This window comes from Bacillus rossius, chromosome 16 (assembly GCF_032445375.1).
Source record: "Bacillus rossius redtenbacheri isolate Brsri chromosome 16, Brsri_v3, whole genome shotgun sequence".
Classification (NCBI taxonomy): domain Eukaryota; kingdom Metazoa; phylum Arthropoda; class Insecta; order Phasmatodea; family Bacillidae; genus Bacillus; species Bacillus rossius.
The window spans coordinates 12,453,700-12,475,515 of NC_086343.1; the positions used below are offsets into that span (position 1 = coordinate 12,453,700).

The 21,816-nt window shown below is 34.8% G+C and overlaps 2 protein-coding genes across 2 annotated transcripts in view; one reads left to right on the forward strand and one right to left on the reverse strand.

The window, feature by feature from the left end:
- The first annotated feature begins 1,796 nt into the window (after positions 1 to 1,796).
- On the forward strand, positions 1,797 to 11,987 carry LOC134540208 (lysosomal Pro-X carboxypeptidase-like). Its single transcript, XM_063382797.1, has 9 exons — positions 1,797 to 1,933; positions 2,471 to 2,611; positions 3,574 to 3,675; positions 4,606 to 4,787; positions 6,604 to 6,761; positions 8,042 to 8,208; positions 8,998 to 9,165; positions 10,115 to 10,302; positions 11,037 to 11,987. The coding sequence occupies exons 1-9, from the start codon at positions 1,826 to 1,828 to the stop codon at positions 11,245 to 11,247; spliced, it is 1,425 nt and encodes a 474-aa protein (XP_063238867.1). The 5' UTR covers positions 1,797 to 1,825; the 3' UTR covers positions 11,248 to 11,987.
- A 4,871-nt stretch (positions 11,988 to 16,858) lies between these two features.
- The window catches only part of LOC134540311 (uncharacterized), a 131,109-nt gene continuing 126,151 nt past the window's right edge, over positions 16,859 to 21,816 (reverse strand). The window contains exon 5 of the mRNA XM_063382971.1: positions 16,859 to 17,276. Coding sequence (XP_063239041.1) covers positions 17,170 to 17,276 — 107 coding nt within the window. The 3' untranslated portion in view covers positions 16,859 to 17,169. The remainder of the gene's footprint in view (positions 17,277 to 21,816) is intronic.

Below are 21,816 nucleotides of genomic sequence, written 5' to 3' on the forward strand. Positions count from 1 at the left end.
ACAAAACTTATACCCTTTTCACATAGTTAAAAGTCTAAATCTGGAAAATTGAAAAAAATACAATTATAGACTCTATATGCTTGTTCATTTGTAATTTAATACCCTTATATTTAGTATGTAGATTCGGAAATGTACATTTTTTTCGTTAAATCAAACTTTGTCCTTTTATACCACTTAGGGGTGGAATCTTGAAAAGTAGTAAAATATTAATTTATGCTTAATTATTTATCAATTAATTTAAATCTTATAAATTAATTTTGGGAATATGATCTTTTTATAATAAAATTAATCCTACCCCTTTTTCACCCCCTTAAACTCCACTAAATTAAAAATTAATTTGCCATACATAATTCTTAATACAAATTGTTTTTCCTTAGTTTCTTACTTCTAGTTCTGATTGACTCAGAAGTGTTGATTCTTTTTTTTTAAAAACCTACCTGCCCCTTTACTCCCTCCCCCTTCCCTCTATACTGAAAGTTTGAATTTTTTTCAAAATGGTGAAATTATGGTTTGAATTTTACACTGTGTTTTACAGTGAAATCTCATTACAACGTACTTGAAAAACCCCACCTCTTTGGTACTCAATAATGAAAGTACTTAAACACTGTTAGTAAATGTAAAACATTTTGTTGGGACCTAAAATATATTTAACGTGAGAAATCCTGTATAGTGAGGTACTTTGTAAGGAGGTTTCTCTGAATTGGTATTCAGTATATTTTATTATTCTTAATTAGAGTCTAAGATATAATGATTTATTTTATAACTATCTTCACCCCTTTTTCACCCCTTAGAAGTTGTATTTCTCAAAGTGGTAAAATTATAGCTGGTAGTTTTCATATGTTTATCATTGGTATCCTACATCTTTTATTGTGCTTTATTAGATTTGGAGTTATAAATATTTATCTTTAAAACATTTACATCCTATTTTTACCCTTAGGAGTTGAATTTTGCAAAAAGGTAAAATTGTAATCAGTAGTTTTGTATAATTATTATTGATCCCCAATATTTACTATCGTAAACTAAATTTGAAGATATTATTTTTAATCTTAAAACCACATTATCAATTTTTTACCCCTTAGGGGTTGAAATTCTTAAAATGGTAAAATTGTGTTTGGTAGTATTCGTATGTTTAGCATTGGTACACAATATCTTTTCTTTTGCTTGATTAGTTTCATAAATATAATTTATTTTGTTAAAATTATATTTATCCCTATTTTACTCCTTTTTAGGTGGAATTCTGTAATTATATATAACCTTGTTTTTAAGTTAGCCAAAGATCTTTTTAATTAAAAAAAAAACACATCAAAATCCATCAAGCAGTTTTTGATCATGGTGGAGCAAACAGACAAAAATTTTAAAATTATATTTTTCAATATGTAAATAGCCATTTTCAATAGTTTTTTAGTCATTACATCCAATGTGCAAACCTTTTACCTATAACAGTTTTATTATTAGTATAGATTATGGAATTGCAATATCATACAGCAGAATATCAACAATTGTGATGTTCTTGGCTAGTGATATTTTAATGTTTTATTAAGTAATACTATAAAAAAGGTTATGTAAAATCTACTTTTAATTAGTTATAGCTTCTATTTGGTTTGTGAAATTCCACTAAAAGGCTCTTTGTGAATTTTACCATTAACATGACATACAAGATTTTTCTGAAGCACCTTTCCGATTTTATCTTATCAAAGACAGTTCTTGAACTTTACTGCATACTGGCTGAGTGTTTGTGAGACGGTTTATAAAGTTTGTTGGCCAAACGTTTGAATCATTGTTTGTTTTTCTGTTCATAGCTGAAAACTTCTTTACAACAATTGCAATGTGGTTTCAGTGTAGTACTTTTTCATTCACATTTTTTATTCATGCTTTGTGTTGCTTCGTTACAACTATGGGTTATGAATATAAAATGAAAACTTTTGATGCGTTGGTAGGTGAATTTTTTGATGATTGATCCCAGGGTTGTATTTCAATTGTAAATGTCCTAATACATTTAACATAATGTTTTTGTATAATTGGTCGGAATAATTTTTCACAGCTATTAAAATTGTGTTATGTTATTGAAGAGGTACTTCATCTAAGTAGTACGTGATTAAAAGTTGTTAAACAGTAGAAAAGATTTAATTTAAAGGTTTTTCACATTGTAGAGTTAGGGTGTGAAAAGTAAAGCAAGATTGTGCATAAAGATCTATCAAAAATATATTTTACCCCACATGTTTTACAGCTGTTGTGCATCAAAAACTCCTGTTCTAGATTATTAGACAAATGGAGTTAACATTAAAATATGTAAACTGTATTTTTTTTTTAGTGTATGGTAACAAAATATATAAAGTCATCACCTGTGAGTAAATTGTAAATTATGTGCCAGAGATAATGTAAAATGTTTTATTAATAGTTAAATCACAAAATAAATAGTAGATCCGAAGATATTTAGAAATTTATTTGGTTCTCAACATTTTTTTTGTAGATTGATCATTTTAGTTTTTCGTCTCAAGAAACTTTCCCGCTTCGCTACGCCGTCAACGACTCTTATTGGAAGGGCGATGGAGGTCCGGTCTTCTTCTACACCGGCAACGAAGGCACCATCGAGCTCTTCATAGAAAACACGGTATGTGTCAGTCAAGTTAATCGTGAGAGAGAGCCTCACTATACGACTGGAAACCTCATTACATTGTACCTGGATTAACTCTCAATTTTGTTACTGCACTTAGCAGTGAAAGTACGTACTCTGTAATGAGCTGTTATTAAATTAAAAATATCTTGTATATACTCAAAAATATATGTGTGTGTGTGTCCATATATATATTATGATTTATGTTGGAGAACTACTGGGTTCGTAAGGGATAGCCCAATTAAGTAGTACAGTTTTATTTATTAATAATTTCTACACTATAAATTTAATTAATGCTCTCAAGATCTCTGTCCACAACAATAAGTCTTGCGCTGGCCATTGAAACAACACGGCTCGACAGTGGCTTGCTCTTCTGTCCGCCTCTGTCCGCTTCCTTCGCACACTCACCCACACTGCGCCGCAGTGCAGTCCCCAACTATCGCTCGCCAGGCCTTCACTCGCAGGTATCGCCTCCCTATAAGTCCGGTTCGCTCAGCAAGCTCTCTAAGCTCTTTTTAATATTTGATCTGACTTCGCCAGGAAATTCGCTGTTAGTTTTATTTACAGCTTTGGTTGTGATGGAAAAGCTTCGCATTTGTTTTAAAGTTATAACATTGGAAGCTTAAGATTTGCTCAAGAAATTTTTTTAATGTTGAGCTGTGGAGTAAAAACCACTTAAAAAAAAAAGTTATACTAACATTTTTTAAAGTGTGTCCCAGATTAATTTAAATTGTCAGAAATTTTAAACTTCTTTCTCAGTAATTTTACCCTCTGCCATCAGCAATTTCAGAGCATGGAAAAAAACAAAAGGTTAAAAAGCAAACGTTTTCATGAGGAGTCGTGTCAACAGAACAATGTGAAGAGTTGGTACACAAGTATTTGAGAGTCTACTATAATACTGGCTTTCCCATCACCTTTTGGCTACTGCGCAAAACAGTTATCGTTATCTTCTTGTCCAGGGGTTCATATGGGAGGCTGCTCCAGACTTCAACGCCCTCATAGTGTTTGCAGAGCATCGGTACTACGGGAAGTCTTTGCCTTTCGGAAACGACTCTTTCTCGGTAAGTAACACGATTTGCGCCGATTGCATTTTTATGTTTCGCTCGCAACATTCTGAACTTTTTTGTTTGTGAATTTGAAAATTAAGAACTAAAGTACCTAATTGGTTTTGTTAATCTGCAAAAAAAAATATTTTATTTTATTGTAAAATTTATATATGAAAAATTTGAGTTGAGAAATCATTGGGAATAGTTAAAAGCTTGTATAAAATGTTCTGGAATAGAAAATCTAGGCGGTCAAATTTATTAAAAGGAGTGATGTTTATTTTTTTACTTGGTAATGTTAGGTTTTGGTGGATTGTGTGAATTATTTCTTGACACCCTTCTTATCTATGAAATTTTTCAAGCTCTTGTCGAGGTTCATCTTTATTGATTTGTCGCTTCAGAAAATCTTGAGGGTCAAATAATTATGACTTTATGCTATAAACGCTTCCAAGTGGATTATTTATTCACTTGCTTGAAATAGTTTGGTAATTTCTTGTTTTTATTGTGGTGACCTTGTTTTTATTGTATTGACCTTTCTCTTATTATTTTCCTGAGTACTGAATTTGTACCTCGTGGTTTGGAGCCAACTATAATCATGGAATACATGTTGTATTAAGCCATTCGTGTGACCTAAAACCTTATCTCCATCTTAACTTTTTTATGTGAGTTTTCAGTTTTTTTACATATATTGACATGGTTTATCAAGCGTGAAATGTCTGTGGGAGCAAAGGACAATTGCTCCACTCTGCCACTTTGAAGGTCGAGACAAACCGCAATAGTATTTGGCATGAACTTAATCACGTTTGTTTTACGCGTGCTTTTTTTTTTTATTGCAGGAATGTGATTACTCATGGGTGTGCGTGGCAGTTGGTAGTACTGTAACGTCCAACTCTGAAATTAGGGTCGTATGAAGTTTCTCAATAGCTCAGGTGAACCTTGTTTTTCCAGTCCCCGAACAAGACTGGCTACCTGACGTCCCTGCAAGCCATCGCGGACTTTGTGGACCTGATCCAGTTCCTGAAGGCCAACGTCAGCGGCGCGAGGAACAGCCCTTTCATCGCCATCGGCGGATCTTACGGCGGGATGCTCTCCGCGTGGTTCAAGATGAAGTACCCGCACATCATTGCTGGGTGAGTCGTGACTGCCCTAGCTGTCGTCACCACTGTGCCCCCTTCGTCTTACTTTTCTTTTGCTTCCTCTGTGGCCGTTATTACCAACCCAGCGCGTGAGGGCCGATGCACTCGCCTCCCTCTGAGGCGATCTGGTGTAGATCCCAGGTGACGCAAACCCAGCTTCTGTTTTTGAGAGTGACGTACGTTAAGCTGGACCCACAAAGATCTGTCACATCTGTCCGTCACCTGTCCGTTCGCCCGTCAAGAAGCCCAGCGATTCACACTGATTCACACGTTCATCATAATATTTTTATACTTGGATACTGCCAGGCTTATATTTTCAAAAAAAATTATCTTACAACACTTTACCAATTTGATGATCATGTATGCTGAGCACTTATAAATGTTTAAGCAAACTCTAAAATATTTATTTAAAAACATTTTCGAGTTACAGTGCATTATCAATATTTTTTGTGTCACAGACAGTTTTTTCTTCAGATATCAAACTCAAAACTTGTTCATAGGCAAGTTAAGAACATAATATGGAAGCAGCTGAACCAATAAACAAGCTAAATAACCTTTAAAAATAATAAAAAAAATGCCTTTCAGACGTTTTCGAGGATATAATTTCATCCGTCCGTCCGTCGAAAGTTGAAGCTTGTCAAGGTTTTGATGGATGGAAAGATAGAATTTTTCGGGTCATCTGATGGGTTGACTGTGGCATCATTGTGAGTCCAGCCTTACTGTGAGCCAGTAGCTTTCTTGGGATATTCCTATTTTTGCCACCCACTCATCCGATCAATGCTATAATCTTAACTTCTTAACTCTTTATCATGTCTAATGAGCCTGATGTCGACGAGACGTAAAGTCGTAATTCATTTTTAAATTCAGAAACACATCATTATTATGTGGCGAGAGTTCTGACTTCCTGAAGTGGGTCAAATGGTTTGGAACCTGCTATATTTTTGAAGTTTGTTCTGTTTCAAGTCTCTGTGCATAACTTTTCGATGTAAAACCGTGCCAGACCAAAAATTTGTTTTTGCATTTCTTCTGCATCATCATACTGAATGTGTTTTGACCCCTGTCATTTGATACTTGTAAATGGCTTCAGGTTATTTGCATTCAGTGTAAGTATTTAGGGTGACAAGTTTGACACAGTTTTTAACAGAATTTTTTTTTGTGTGAGTGAAGGCATGCAGTGTTTGGAGTGCTAAAGGTGATGATTACTGGTGCCTAGAATGTGTTATCACCTCTATGTTAAATTTACTGCAATGGTGTGTGTGTGATACTTTTTACATGCAGCATTCAAACTATTAAAATAACCAATTTAAAATTATTTGATGCAAAATTCAGTTCAGTCCACTGTCATTGTACTTGATGCATCCTGATACTAATATTCTTTAAAAACATTGAACAGTTTAAAGTATGTGTTTTTTTTAAATTTTTTATTGTGAATTTAAATAAATTGTCCATATTATGCCCTATACTTTGAAAGTTTCATTATTCAGTCAACTACAAGTTGATATGGGGATTATTTTTACCGATAAAATTTTTGTGAAAACATTCAGTAGTTATGCAGAAAAAAGTGTATTTCATACAAGGATGTTGCCTTAAAATATATTTCAAACAAGGAGGTTGCCTTGAAGTGAATTCACAATGGGCTGTAGGATTAGTTAGTTCAGTGTTCAGTCTGCTTGTGTGCTTTACAGAAATAAAAGAAAGTAAATAAAACTATGTTTTTACTGAGGAAGTGTGCTTCGCAAAAAGGCTGAAAGTTGTCTGGATCGGAAAGAATGCAACGTGAGACTGGAGACAGCGTCGTTCGCTTCTTCAGGGCCATCGCCTCGTCCGCCCCGATATGGCAGTTCGCGGGCATGAACCCCTGCAACACCTTCGCCAAGACGGTGACGGCCGACTTCACCCGGGAGTCCCCGGAGTGCAGCAACTCCATTCGACGCTCCTGGAAGGCCATCGACAACGTCACCGCCAGCGGTGAGCCTGCCGCCCACGGCACGACGAAGCCCACAGTTCATGTCATGTCACGCGATGGATTTATCATCGTTTTCTTTATCTATTCCCTGTTTCAGCTGCACATTTATTCAGCTCAATATTGGCAATCATTTGTTCTGCCGAAACCACGAATGGTCACTTATTCAGAGCTTAGCCACAGCCTCCCACACGAACCAGTCGCAGCTAGCTCTAAGGTCTTCAGTTGCTTTACCATTCTGGTGAACGGCTGCCACAAGGCTATGTCAAAACATCTGCTTGTTACAAGGGGCTTAACCTTTAATTCAGCGGCCAAGGTGTGAACAGTTCGGTACTCAGCTGCCGGGCTTGGTGGTGTAGTGAGCTTACTTGCTTCAGCGCCAGGGTTGTGGCTTCGAGTCCCGGCTTGTTTGTAAGCCGTTCCACACGAACCCCCCTCCCCCTGGGCTAAGGCATAGGCGTTAACGTCCTTTCAGTAACACTTTGTATTGAACCGTTTCAAAATCAATTTTTGAAAAATAAATCCCTCCTAGTAATGTGGAATCTGATCCCTCCATCCGGATTTCGGTTTGATGTGGTTTTTTTCTAAAACCGCTCCAGGCAAATGCTGGGATGGTTCCTAACTAAAGGCCATAACCGATTCGTTCCTCAGATTCCCTGGCTGGTATGGTACATGTCAGTTTCTAATGATCTTGTTAATGAGTTATAAAAATAAATACTACTTATAGTACATGCAGTGAAACTCCTGTTTTTAGCCTGTTCAAGATGCCAGAAGAAAAGGTTTTGCTAAAAATTGTAAAAAAAAAACCAACATTTTAGAGAACATAAATAAGACCTTTGTGTCTCGGTACACACCTTCTTCAATTCCTAACCATCAAAGGTCTGGTTAGTAATAATTTTCGTTGACCAGCAAACAAAATTGGCGAAGAAGAAGAAGAAGAAGAAGGGAAAAAGAAAATCTAAAGTGAAACTCCACTGATAGAGGGATAGAAAATTTGTAGGGTGCACAAATGTTTAAAACACACATACAAGCGGGTAAGTATGCAAGCATACAGGCACATGTACAGGTATGGGAGTGTATATGGATGCGTGCTGTAATGCAAATCTGCCATCGAACCCTGCCACTGCCATAAGTGTTTTCAGCAAATAATTCGGTTTTTGGTAGCTGAAAATTTGGTACAGTAATGACTTGGTACTTTTATCCACCCTCTGAGCATGTCGCCTTGACCCACCCTGCCTGCCGGGAAGAGCCCCGCCCGGTGCAGCGGACGGCAGCTGTGTTCCAGACGAGGGCAGGAGCTGGCTGAGCGACTCCTGGCGCCTGTGCGAGCACCTCGCGGGCGACGGCGCGGCGCTGAAGGAGTGGCTGAGCGAGATCTACGAGGACCTGGCCATGATGAACTTCCCGTACGCGGCCAAGTTCCACCACTCCCTGCCGGCCTACCCGATCAAGGTGTGCATCCTGAAGACTAACAGGAAACACTTTGTCACAGCGGTCTACATTTCAGGCTGCTGCGAATCAGGTTTTTTTTTGATCCAAATAAAATATCAACTTATTTTCAAGTATAGAATATTTTACACATTGAATCTAAAAATACAGTAAATCTTTTTTTATATAGTGTGATGAAAAAAAAAAGTGTGTGTTTGTGAAACTAAATAGTATGTTGTAAAATGGAACAAAAAAAAACCAATAAAAAACTGTCTTTGCACGTTCTTAAACCGGGGAAAATGGAATAATAATAATAATAATAATAATAAGAACAACAACAAAAACAATAACAAAACAAGTAATAATCGTAATAATAACCTGAGGACTTGCTTATTGCCAAATTTTTACTTGTAGGATGCTCGATACTTCCTTTAAAAATGAATTAAATTACACCTGTTAATTTCATTTTCCTAGTTACCATAAAAAGATGTCAGGTGGTTATGCATTTTTGTGAAAAACCTACATTTAACTAATAGTAATATTAAATAATAATTATTAAGTTTTTTTAATAAGATTTACAATTTAATACATACATTTAGTTCTGTATTAAACGATTTAATTGAAATTTGATCATGAATATTAATAATGCTTTCTATGAATTTAGAAAAGAACTAGTTCACTGTAGTACAGCTGTCTGTCGTGCCTGGGTTCATAGCGGGCTATTTAAGTTGCCATCCTCTGGATTTGATCTAACGAAAAAAAGAAACTCCGTGGTGGATCCTTGCGTGTACGGGGTGTAACCGTGCCGCACAGGCGGTGTGCAGTCACCTGACCGACTCCAGCCTGCCGGACAGGCAGCTCCTGGATTCGCTGTTCCGCGCCGTGAGCGTGTACTTCAACCACACCGGGGACGCTCGGTGCCTCGACACGGACGTCGCTCATCTGTACGCTGACCTGGGCACCGACGGCTGGGACTACCAGGCGCGTGACGCTGCCCGCGTGGGGACGCGCGTCTTTCGTCACTTTGTTCGTTAGCTGCTAGGTCGTTTATACCAAGCTTCCCCTTTCACAGACTATGTGATTTGATATAGTTTTATATTGTGATGGTTACACGCAAGACTGAACACTGAAATGTGATGCAATGCACATATTGCAAAGAAATTAACCTGAGTTACTTTTCTAGGCTTTTTTAAAATATAATACTACATATTTACTTAATTAGTCTTTAGTTTAAGCATTAAGTTAGAAAATTTAAATAATTATATTATTCTGGTTACAAAAGGTTTATCTATAACAATATATCAGTTGCAAAATGAAATAAAAATTTGTAACTACATACATCAGCATCAGAAAGAATTTAAAGCCACGCATATAAACTTGCAATTTTTTTTTTTTATATTGGGCTCCAAGTGCTCTGATGCATAAAATGTGATATATCACAAATTTAGGTATTTTTTTTTTAATTTGATCACAATACAACCAACTTATTATTCATGAAAAATAGAATCTATCACAACAAAATATTAAATTCATACAACAAAATTAATCTCAATATAAAATCATTAAATCTTGGCTCTATTGATTTAATATGATAATAGTTAGTTAATCTGCATAAACTTCCTAACTATTGGTGAGCTTCAATTTCAAGAATTATTTAAATTCAAAATTTGTTTTAAATGTATACGAGATAAAATTTTAGGTACTTTTTTTTTATTTAGAGAATCTACAAATTGTTCATTCTTGTGGAAACGAGTTATTTCATTTTTTGAGATCATACAAGAATCCTTACTATTCTCATATTATTATCTCTTGTTCTATAATGAAATACTAATAATATGCTCCTATATGTACCTAATAAGCAAGAAGTTTCACTTCTCTCGCAGTGGACTCTACAAGTGCTCATGTGCTTATTTTCTTTCCCCTGTCGCAGACGTGCACGGAGGTGGTGCAGGGCATGTGCCAGGACGGGGTGGAGGACATGTTCGAGCCGTACTCGTTCGACTTTGCGAGCTACTCCGACAGCTGCTACAGCCGGTGGGGCGTGCGGCCGTCCCTCTCGGAGGGGATCAACCTGTACGGCGGCCGGGACATCTCCACCGCGGCCAACATCGTCTTAACGTGAGTCCCCTCCGGGGAGGGGCTGTCGTACAAAGAAAGGACTCGCAGTTGCAAAATATGTGTAGAAATTTATGACCTTAAATACAAAACCTAAATACCTACATAGTTTCATACAACTTTTGTTGAAAGAAAAGTTTAGCACGTTAATTTAAGTATTTAATTAGACACACACACGCGTACGCTTATGTACTTTTTTAACATAGGCATATCATACTTTATTAGCAGTGTAGGCCTACTTACTTTCGCCTATGTACAACTTAAATCCACAACTTTCGTTGTTCCTCTTTATTTTCCCGCTTTGGGAACGAATAAAAACGCAATATCTGCTTATGAATTCCTGTAAGCATTACTGCACCCAACCACACAGTTATTTGCGTTACCATTCCTATTTTTAATATTATTCATATTGCTTGCTGTTTTGACCATTTGACCTAAAGGCTGGTGACTTGCAGTGTCCTAGCATCTTGCAGTTAGTTACTGCGTTCTCTGCCAGAGTAGCGCTCATGGTGCCTATATTGTGACTCATTTTAAAATGATGAGAATGAAGTATTGATGGGGGTTGGGGGGATGGAACGGTAGCACCCTGAGGAAACACACCAGCTCACGCCAGTGTCCGCCACGTTCCCCACCCTGACACCGCCGGGACTCGAACCCAGGCGACCTGACCTCTCGACCACCCGCCTGGTGGCCCCCGGGACCAGCTTGGAGGACGCGCCGGGCGCGGTTGGTTCCAGCAACGGGCTGCTGGACCCGTGGTCCGGCCTGGGCGTGCTGCGGAACGTGTCGGAGACGGCCGTGGCGCTCGTGATGCCCGACACGCCCCACCACCTTGACCTGCGCGCCAGCAACCCCGCCGACCCGGCGTCCGTGCGCCGTGTGCGCGAGATCCTGCGCGAGAGCATCGGCCGCTGGGCCGCCGAGCACCGGGCCGCTCTCTCCGAGTGACGCTTTCTCCGAGCGTGCTGGTCCGGCTCACGCTTGGATCGCAGTGCAGATTGCGAGATTTATACCACCCAGTTTACTAACGTTAAAAATAATATTTTATATACCATCGTTATTTATAACAAGTTTTAACATTTTATATATATTTTTTTGTTTGTTATTCTGAGACAATAAAATAACCTTATATTGACAGTATTATTACAGTTGAAGATATTATGAAAGAAAATAATTCAGTGTTAAACCACTAATTGTTGTTTCAGACGAGAAATAGTTGGTTGCAATCGGTCACTCAATAACAAGGCATGCTAGGTATTAAATAATGTGATGTGCTCAAAAGAGTAATTAAAAAAATATATATTAAATTATATAAAAATTAAAAATTAAAAAAAAAAATTGAATTTTATTAGATGATTCTCTTTATGAAATACGACTAGAAAATGTATTTCCAAAATTCTCGTTCCAAATTTTCTGTGATAAAATACAATGTTTTTTGTACATTAAAAATTTTTTCAACACATTACGGAGTTGTGTCTAAATCGTTTGAGCTCTATGGCATGTACATTGCAACAGAGCACACCGACATGAGTACAGCGCTTATGGAAGAAACTGTTCATTGGAAAAAGAGAGTAAATGCGAATGTAAAAGCACACTGCAAATCTAAGAATGAGACACCTGTAACACTAGCAGAGAGTTATGTTCAGTGCAATAATTGTTGAATTATATGTGTTATTATCTTGTACAAACATTTTTTAATCTTTATTACCTACTAGCTTTGGTTCCAGGCTTCACATGAGATAATAGAGCTTTTTAAAAGAGTAACTTTTTTTAAAAAATAACATTAAAAAAACTAATATCTCAAATTAATGATAAGTGCCAATTATTTTCTTTTAGATCTGACCTTAAAATTAAAATTCATTTAATTAATACTGTGTCAATATAATGGCAGAAATAAGACAGGATTAATAACTGAAAATTATGTTCACTTGCAAGATATATGTACGATATATAAAGTATATACATATATATAAAATAGCATATTTGAAATACACTTAAGGACCACATGCCAGCTCTTGCAGCATTGCCGGTGGGACAAGGTTATTTTGTTACCTAAATGTTTTTAGAGTCCTTTTCAAAATATTGAATGGGTTTCTTGCACCATGACACTAGTAAATATATCAGAAGAGAAAAAAATAAAAATAAAAACTAGCTATGGGTCGAATCTCAATTTTCTCAAATACGAATCTATAATTATTATCCGACAGAGTAACTTGAATATACCGCTTGAATCCAAATCTAGGTGTCAAGGGTCAAAAATAAAATAACATACAATAGATGCAAAATATTAACTATGGTGTTGAAACATTCTACTCTTTAAATGTTTGTTTCACATTCATATTGTAATTTTATTTATAAAGTTACATGTTAAAAGTACATTATTTTAAGGGATGGTAACAGGATAGGTGTGAAGAAAAAAATTGACTTAGTAAACTTCAGAGGTTATCACTGTTATCAGTGTTAATTTTTTTTAGTTTATTTTATTCCTTTAATATTTTTCTTTGAATCTTTTCCTGGAATATCAAATCCTTTGAATACTAAGGATTGGATGATATTTGAGGATTTGATTGGCCCATCCCTAATAAAAAAATATAAAAATGTTCAGCCACATGGTTGCCATCAGTAATAAAAAAGACACTACTCACACACTACAGCATAAAGTCTTCCTCTGCATGATGCACACTGCCATTTTGTTTTGGGTTGTGTGTACATGTAAGATTTAATAGTTTTACTGTTTGATCAATTTTGTTTTTAAAACAGGAGATTACTGAGATTACTACGCTAATGTTTGTTCTAAAAAATTATGTTTATTTACAAACATAGTGAATTATTGAACGAATATTTCAACAAAATGGGTTTGGTCTCTAAATTTACTAAAATAGTGTTACGTATTATGAATGTGATACATAATATAAACTACATATAAAATAGGATGTTGGTATGTATGTGTGTATGTATGACGTTGATAAACTCAGACACAGTTTGACTGAAAGTTGGCACATCAAAGTTTTTTTTTCATGGGCAAGGTTTTTATGCCATCCACTATTTTGTAACTCGCCCATGCAGCGCATAAACTTCTAAACCATTCAACCGATCATTATGGGTAAACAGAAAATCATAGGTCATGGACATACAAACAACAATTGTGTGTCATTTTTCATGTCTACCACACTGCCATATAGCACTATCCATTTTGCTTTAACTCGCAGACAATATATCACCTTGTTTTAAACCCAGGCAATGCTGGGTACTGCAGCTAGTAGATTATATATACAAAAGAACTTGTAATAAGCTATCTGGAACAGAATCATTCAAAACAATAAAAAATACAATGAAAAAAGTTTAGCCTTTTAAAAATATAACTTCAGTTATGTAAAAAAAAAAATTATTAATATGTGTAAACTCAAAAAAGTTATGTTTTTAATATCTATTTGGTCCATTAATTCTGGTGCAGATAACATGATAAATAAAATAATGGATTGCTTAAAATAAAATACATATATTTAGTTTGAAGTTAGTTTATTTGATTAAAATAAGGCAGATTAATGTAAAGATGCTAGTTACAATTTCGGTACCATATGGTGCATTAAATTGCAATTCGTTGTTGTATGTTGTATCGTTACATCGACATGCTTTTGGGTGTTATTAAGTTTTTATCACCGTTCACCGTAAAATCTTGCCCCTAGTTAGGTGTGTGTGATTCCTTCTCTACTACCATAGATAACCACCATGGGGTTGAAAATCTGAGTTTTTTTTAAAGTGAAACTTCATTGCTGAGGGAGCTACAATTTTCGAGCGTTACGAAAAATTTCAGTTTGCATGAAGGGAATAGATACGTATGTACATGGAGAAGGAACCAGTAGAGGAGACAGCAGGGGAGTGGTAAAATTAACTCTGCATACTTGCATATTTGGCATATTTTACACTCGCACACTCACATACTTTCAGGCTTGCATACTGGCGTATATTTATTTTGATCTGTGATTTCAACCAAAGGGAATTGTGTTTCCTATACCTTATAATATAATAAGCAAGAAAATTTCACTTCTGTCGCGCGTGGACTCCACACATACATTTTTTTTTGTGTGTGTCTTGTCTCGTTAAAAGTGTGTACTAGTGTTATCATACACATTTTATGTACCTCATACAGTGTTCCTAGGCCTCTTTAATTGATTTTAAATACTTAATTTTATTTTCATTCCTTAAGGGCCCTTAAATGTCCTTAAATTTCACTATTTTTTTTATAAAACTCCTTAATAAACATATTATTCAAATTGCATAGAAATTAAAAACATATTGAGTTGTGTTTATAATTTAATAGGTGTTTTGTTTTGAACTCTGCAAAAAGCAGTGTTTTGCTCATGCACTTTGTGTTTTGAAATAGTATTTAGCTTCTAAATACTCTTTGTGCCTGTGTTTCTTGTGTTAATAATGAAACAATAGTAATAATAGTTTTACTTGTGGGAAACAATAAATAAAAATAAATTTATTGATATTCATGTAGAGCTCAAGATACTTTTTAAAAACTCCCTAGTTTTTATTAATGCGAAAAAGTTATGAATAATGTCATAAGTTATTTCATTTGGTATTTTGTCTTCTTCTCAAACACAAATCTAAGCATCGGTAGTTTAAACAAGATTTGTGTTATCTTCTCCATGCATATATGTTTGGCTTCATAGCTGGCTCAGTAGAATTTTACAAAATTAAGTTTTTACTTTATATACTCTTTTTACTAGTGGGGTAGTTACAAATCCCCAGAAATAACTTAACCAAGCACAAGTTTGTTATACTGACAAACAGAGTGTTAGTAATTGGCTTGAACAAAGCTAAATACATACTTTTAAAAAATAGTGATGTCTGATGTAAGATGTAACAATTTCTCAATTTTTTATGCTTTACTCTATGAGTTAAAAATATTTCACCATATTTTTGTGTAGGTTTTATTTCCTCTGCACTGTTGGAAGTGAAAACAGATTTTTTGGTAGTTCATTACAACTTTTTTGTAACAAAGTCCATTCAATGAAGTAATTTCACACATTTATCAAGTACCAAGTAATAAATTAAGCGAATTTAATAAATTTTTGTTTTATCAGAATAAAAATTGGCCAGCGCTATTGGTGAGTATCTGTAGGATTTTTTATTATACTATTTTGAAACATTAACCATACCTGAATATACTTTACTGAAAAATTTTACATGTTAAAATATTTGTGTGAACTGGTCTTCGATTTTGTCACTCATCCGAAAAAAAAAAAAAAAAGATATGTTCCTTAACAACAAAGCAAAATCATATAGAAAGTCTTCAAAAGCCTTATTTAATTTGAAGTAGGAATATCTTAAGAAAATTAGATGATTTTCGGAAACTATAGCATATAGTATAGTATGTATGTTCATGTATAATTAAAAAAAAAAAAAAAAAAAAAAGATATGTTCCTTAACAACAAAGCAAAATCATATAGAAAGTCTTCAAAAGCCGTATTTAATTTGAAGTAGAAATATCTTAAGAAAATTAGATGATTTTCGGAAACTATAGCATATAGTATAGTATGTATGTTCATGTATAATTAAAAAAAAACTAATCTATGTATATTGTGACCATTAAAACTTTATCATCCAAAAACAGTTTCTTATCAAGTTTACATCTTCAATGGTAAAGTCCATGGGAATACAGTAGAAATTAAATATTTAGCTATAAAGTGAGAGAATCGAAACAAACACCATTTACAAAAGGTTTCAGTAGTGCTATGAGTTGATTTGCAATGCACTCCAAAACATTTGCAATATTAACATACATACATAAAATGTCAACACTGTCAAAAAACAATTGTCAGTTACTGATGCCATATAATTACTGAACAATTTAATTAATATTTGGTGACAAGAATGGTCTAAAGTTGATCAATATTATGCTGGAAACAACTTAACAACAAATGTCTGTTTATACACTAAACATTCGAACTAGCAAGCAGTATTAGTGACATATATCTAAATAAATCATAATTTTACAAACAACTTAAAAGCTAAGAAACCCATGGTGATTTCCTGGATAAAAATTATGTCAAATTAAAATTTTTATTATTAAATTCATATAAATATTAACAGTGATTTACTGTAAAATAATATAGTACATAGGTACTTTAGTTTTAACTAATACACAGCTTAAAGAAATTTGTAGCTTTTAGTTAAAATATTTGAACATACAGTGTATTAATGCAAAATAATGTAACTTATGTTAATAAACATTTATATTTTTATGAGGATATTATTGTTAACTAGAAATATAGAATTTTTTTGACATATATTTTAGTATAAGTAAATGTTTTGATTTTTCTAGTTAATGTAGTTCATTTTGTTGAAGAAAGTTTTCAGTATTAATTTTTACACAATTTCCTATTATTTACAGTAAGACACATATGGAACTTGTTATGTATTTCTACAGAACTGTATAGATAATGCATCTTCAGTTAAAATTTGTTTAGAATTGGAACATACTTTTTTTCTTAGGCAATAAATGCTTGAATTATCCAAGGTTATAAAATGAGATTTGTCTATTTGTTTTCCTCGAACTAGTCAGTATCTTACAGAAATGTTCATAGTCATTCAAACTACACTGTCACACTGCAGAAACATGAACCATTGTGATTCATTCACAGCGAGATTTCATTTCCTTTTTTTTATTTTGTAGAAAAATATAACAATTTGTTTTATTTACAGTAACATTTACGTAACTTTTTTTAATCTCTAAATTCATGTGGCCCATCTTGAAACTTGTCTGAATTAGAACAGCGAATCCACGAAACACATTATATGCCAAATGAAAAAAAAAAAAAGTTGTAGTCAGTGTAGTGTTGGCACCACTGTTTCTCAACGTCACCGGAGCACGGGCCAGTGCAGCAGAAGTGCGACCAACAGTCGGACGTGAACGGGACGATGCCAGACTGCGGAGTTCCCGTGATGCACGGCCGCTGGTATTTCACCTGCACCACAAAAGGAACGTGTGAGCTAGTCTCTCAGCAGCCGCCAGAGATGTGTGTGACACCGAACCCTCTGTAACGAGCAAATTCATGTGTCCTCATGTTGCAAGTACACTTATAACACGAAACTCGGACACAGAATTCAATGCAGAATTCTTATAAATAATGCCGAGCATAGTAAATATAGGTAGGTATGCAAAATGTGTTTTCAAATACATTTTTCTGCATGTGAATCTCATGTAATTTCCACAACTGCAGCTAGAATTCGCTGCTGGAACAGCTATGTCAACTATTGAATCATTTGATTAGTAGATAAAATTTTTCAGCTATACAATAAAATGGCCCCAATAAAAGTAAAAAGAAAAACTAAAAAATACCCTTGAAAAAAATAGTAAACCCCAGCTTTGGACCTACTTTTCGAGAAGGGATCTTATTTAAATCCTGCCCAACTTGTTAAAAATTATTAAACAGGTAGTACTATAAAGTTCTACTTTGGCTTTGCGAACTTTGGTTCGCGCCATGCGCTACAGATGGCAGCACCAGGGTCAGACATTTTCGTTCCACACGACTTCCGTTCCATTCACGGAATTACTCCTACCAAATGCCGTATACCGGGAGCTAAGATGTTACATATTAAAAAAAAAACGTTGTGGATGTGAAAGATGTGTACATGGTTATGCAGTGGCTTATGATAGAAACATATAAATTAGTGTAATTCCATGGGTTGGTGTGAAATCATAACCCTTATCTTAGTATAAAAAAATTATCCTAATAATATAAACCTATTAGTAGAAACATATTTATTTCCATATGCCTTCAGTTGAGCTCTCCTCAGCTAGCTAACAGTTTTAAGTGCACCAGTTGTTTCATGGAGGAGGGTTTTTCTCTGGTGTATTATTCAGTAATTGGCTGAAATCTCTGCTGAATTGAGCTTTGATGCATACGTCTGACAGACTTCTTGAATACATACAAGAAACCTTCAGATATGGTCTCATATGCAGAGTTGGCTATTTCATTATCTAGACATTACTGTTAAGAGAATTTTCTGTAAATTTATTTCAATAGCTTTTTTTGCATTGGTTAAATTATAAATTTTGGTCACCAGACAGTTACTATGTGTTATTTTTGAGATGTAAAAGGTCACGGATGTGACCATGAATAAGAACTCTTAAAAGTACTTCTATCACAATTATAATTTATTTATTTTATATTCCAGACGAAACACAAAATGCAAGAGATGATAAATTTAAGGGACGAGTCCTTTAACGGTAATGACACGAAAATACAATTTATTTCATAGTGAATGAGACAACAGGGTTAACAAGTAATTAGAAGCGTTAAAATACTTGTAGGAAAATAAACAGGCTCCAACTCCATGAGAAAACAATTAAAGGTCTTGCTTTTAAAATGTGTTATTAGAAAAAAAACTTGCAGATTTCAGAATTGTTTGCAGAGTTTTATGCAAAGCAGTTGCTAATTCTAGAGGCAGGCGACAGAACAGAATGTTGCATTATTCAGCACATTGACCAAGAAAACAAGCGGCTCCAAAACTTTGTTTCATAAAAGAACAACGTGTAAATAACTTTTATAATTTTCGAAGTTTTCTTCTGAAATAATCAGCATTGTTTAAAATGCTGTAGAAGTGGCCGTAAAATCAACATTCACACAATTGGTAGGGCCATGTACTTTTCGTGAACAGTTTTTCTCAGCAGTTATGTGTTAAAACTTTGTAGCACTGTCTGTGTTTTGTGATTGGCTGAATAAAACATTACATTCATCCATGATCACAAACGTGCGTCCAAATGTGCATCCTCTTGATGACTGTGCATTTAAATGTACCTACGTCCTAAATGGCGATTGTGCGTCTAAATGTGCGTTCTTTTTGATGAATTTTTGACCACTGTGCCCCCTAGATGGCATATGTGCGACTAAATGTGCGTCCTTCTGAATGTGCGTCCACTGTGCGTCCTAGATGGTGAATGTACGTCCAAATGTGCATACACTAGATGAATGTGCGTCCAAATGTGCGCCTTTTTTGATGAATGTGCATTAACGTGCGTACTTTTTGAATGAACGCCCTAATGTGCGTCCTAGATGGAGATTGTGCATCAAAATGTGTGTCCAAGATGATGAATGTGCGTCCCATCCCAGCGTGTGTCTTAAATGATGAATGTGCGTCCAAATGTGTGTCCTAGAACATGATTATGGATTATTCATTTTCAATTCTTTCATCAGGATTGAATATTTCAGTCCTGTAGTAAGCATAAAACAAGTTTGGTCGGCATTTTAATTCAATTTTTTTTGTTTATATGATTGTTTTAGTAGATTGGAGTTATTGCAGCAATAGAAGCTCGTTAGAACCAAATGCGATTAGAACCAGCTGGAGAAATTTGAGCCATTGTAGCCAATTTGAACCATTGGACCTAGCTGGAGCCTTCGGAGCTATTTGGAGCAATTGGAGCAATTTGAGCAATTAGAGCCAGTTGGAACTGTATGTAGCTAGTTAGAGTCATTTTGGTCAGTTGGAGTCAGTTGGTGCCAGTTGGTATAATTGGAGCCAGTTGGAGCTGTGTGTAGCCAAATTGAGTCAAAAATTGGAGTCAGTTCGAACTGTATGTCGCTAGTTGGAGCCAGTTGTATTAGTTGGAGCTAGTGGTATTAGCTGGAGCCAGTTTTATTTGTTGAAGCTAGTTTTTGAAGTGAAATCTTCTTTAGCCGCGTTGAGCGATTTTTGGTAGGGGCAAAACTTGCGGGTTCGCGCACTGACATGTTAGTGACGTGTTGCGCCAGACTGGCGACGCGCAGCAGCCTGTGTACATGTATACGCATATATATATACACTAATGCATTGTATATACTCGACTGTACCTATCATCTGCGTGGTGGACTCTTTTTGGATGGGCAAAATCTTGTGAGTTCGCGTCACCGACATGCTGTAGTAGCAGTAAGTGAAGTTAAATTGACCACGTAAAAAGTTGAATTTGTGTATACTGTGCATTGCCCAGTGAACAGATGACCTAGGTCTGACATCACTGGTAAGTCATAGCTATAGTTAATGGATTTTTACGTAATTTTGACATACCACTGACATCTGTTGTGACTAAAAAATGATGTAAGGATAAATTATATCATGCTGACATCATACTAATATTTATAGAAATCGAGTTATAAAGAGCTCAGAAAATCGGTATGAAATCTTCTGAAGTCTTCACCCGAAAAAATAGAAACCAAGAATTAAAATTTTTTAAAATTAAAAGGAATTGTTTACAATATTCTTTCAAAAAGTAAAACAAAAAAATAAACAAAGATATTTTTTATGGTCAATAAGATAAAGTCTAACTTTTATATAATTACCAACTGCGTACATAATATTTTTACACGTTATCGTGACCTTTTATCCCTTCTCCCTTAAATAATCGACATAATGCATTGTCATTTGTAGAGGCGTGGTTTATGACTACCGTATATACACTTACTTAAGTAAAAGCATTGAATCCGTTGCGTAGCGTTGCAGATAACGCACAAGACTGGGGAGTGTTAGGTACTAGGTTTGAGTCCTGAGTGTCATGATTTTTCTTATATCATTTTTTGTATTTGAGACACATTGAATTATTCTATTATATATTTATAATGTAATATTATTTATGATTTCATAAATAATAATAATAAAAAAACCCGAGTCCTTTTTTATTTAGTTATTAATTATTTTATTAATAAAATCATTAAGTAAAGGATACGAGTGGGATTCGAACCTGAATCACTAGGCATTTAAAATTATTATTATTATTATTATTATTATTATTCGACGCCTGGTTTAATCGATAAAATTGAGGAGCATTAGGTACTATGTCATCGGTATGTAAAATCCACTTAAGGGAGATCATTATGATGTCAGACTAACATCATCATTATGTCATTAATATTACGTCAGTATCTGACGTAAATAAGTGCGAAATAATTTTTCAGACTATAATTAATAAAAAAATTTAAAAAATAGAACACAGTTATTCCAAAGTTTTAAGTTTTCCCTTTTATCGGCAGTCCCCATGGTGTTTATATATATATATGTGTGTATATGTATATATATATTATATGAGCAGTTGGATCCATGGATCGGTGGCTCTTGGGCCTAGTAAGCATGACGCGTGTCGATTATGTCCACTGTAGTACTAACTGCTTGTATCTTTACTTGAAGTTCATACAAATCAAATATTGTTTTATTTCTTGTAATCTTATGTAGAAATGAAACAGTGATTTTATAAATCAAATCAACCAATATTTTAATATGTAATAAAAAAAAAAGGTTTTTAGAAATTTGCTATGATTTTTTTTGGTTGATAATTATGGATTTAAAATAGGGCGGCCATGATGTCCGACAAGATGGTGGAGGCTACGATAGCTGAATATCTGGTAATTTATACTAGTGCACTCATCGGATAACAAGTGAAACAATATGGCTTTCGGCTTTACATAATTTCACTTGGTGGATTCGAACTGAGGTCTACGTAGTCGGTTAAGTTATTAAATATTGGAAATAAGTTAT

What these genes read in the sequence shown, in the direction of transcription:
- LOC134540208 (XM_063382797.1), top strand. Translation starts at nt 1,826, where the DNA reads ATGTGGTTTCAGTGTAGTACTTTTTCATTCACATTTTTTATTCATGCT. An exon ending in TGAAAACTTTTGATGCGTTG is followed by an intron (nt 1,934 to 2,470) that starts GTAGGTGAATTT and finishes TTTTTTTTGTAG; the next exon opens with ATTGATCATTTTAGTTTTTC. An exon ending in CGACAACGTCACCGCCAGCG is followed by an intron (nt 6,762 to 8,041) that starts GTGAGCCTGCCG and finishes GCTGTGTTCCAG; the next exon opens with ACGAGGGCAGGAGCTGGCTG.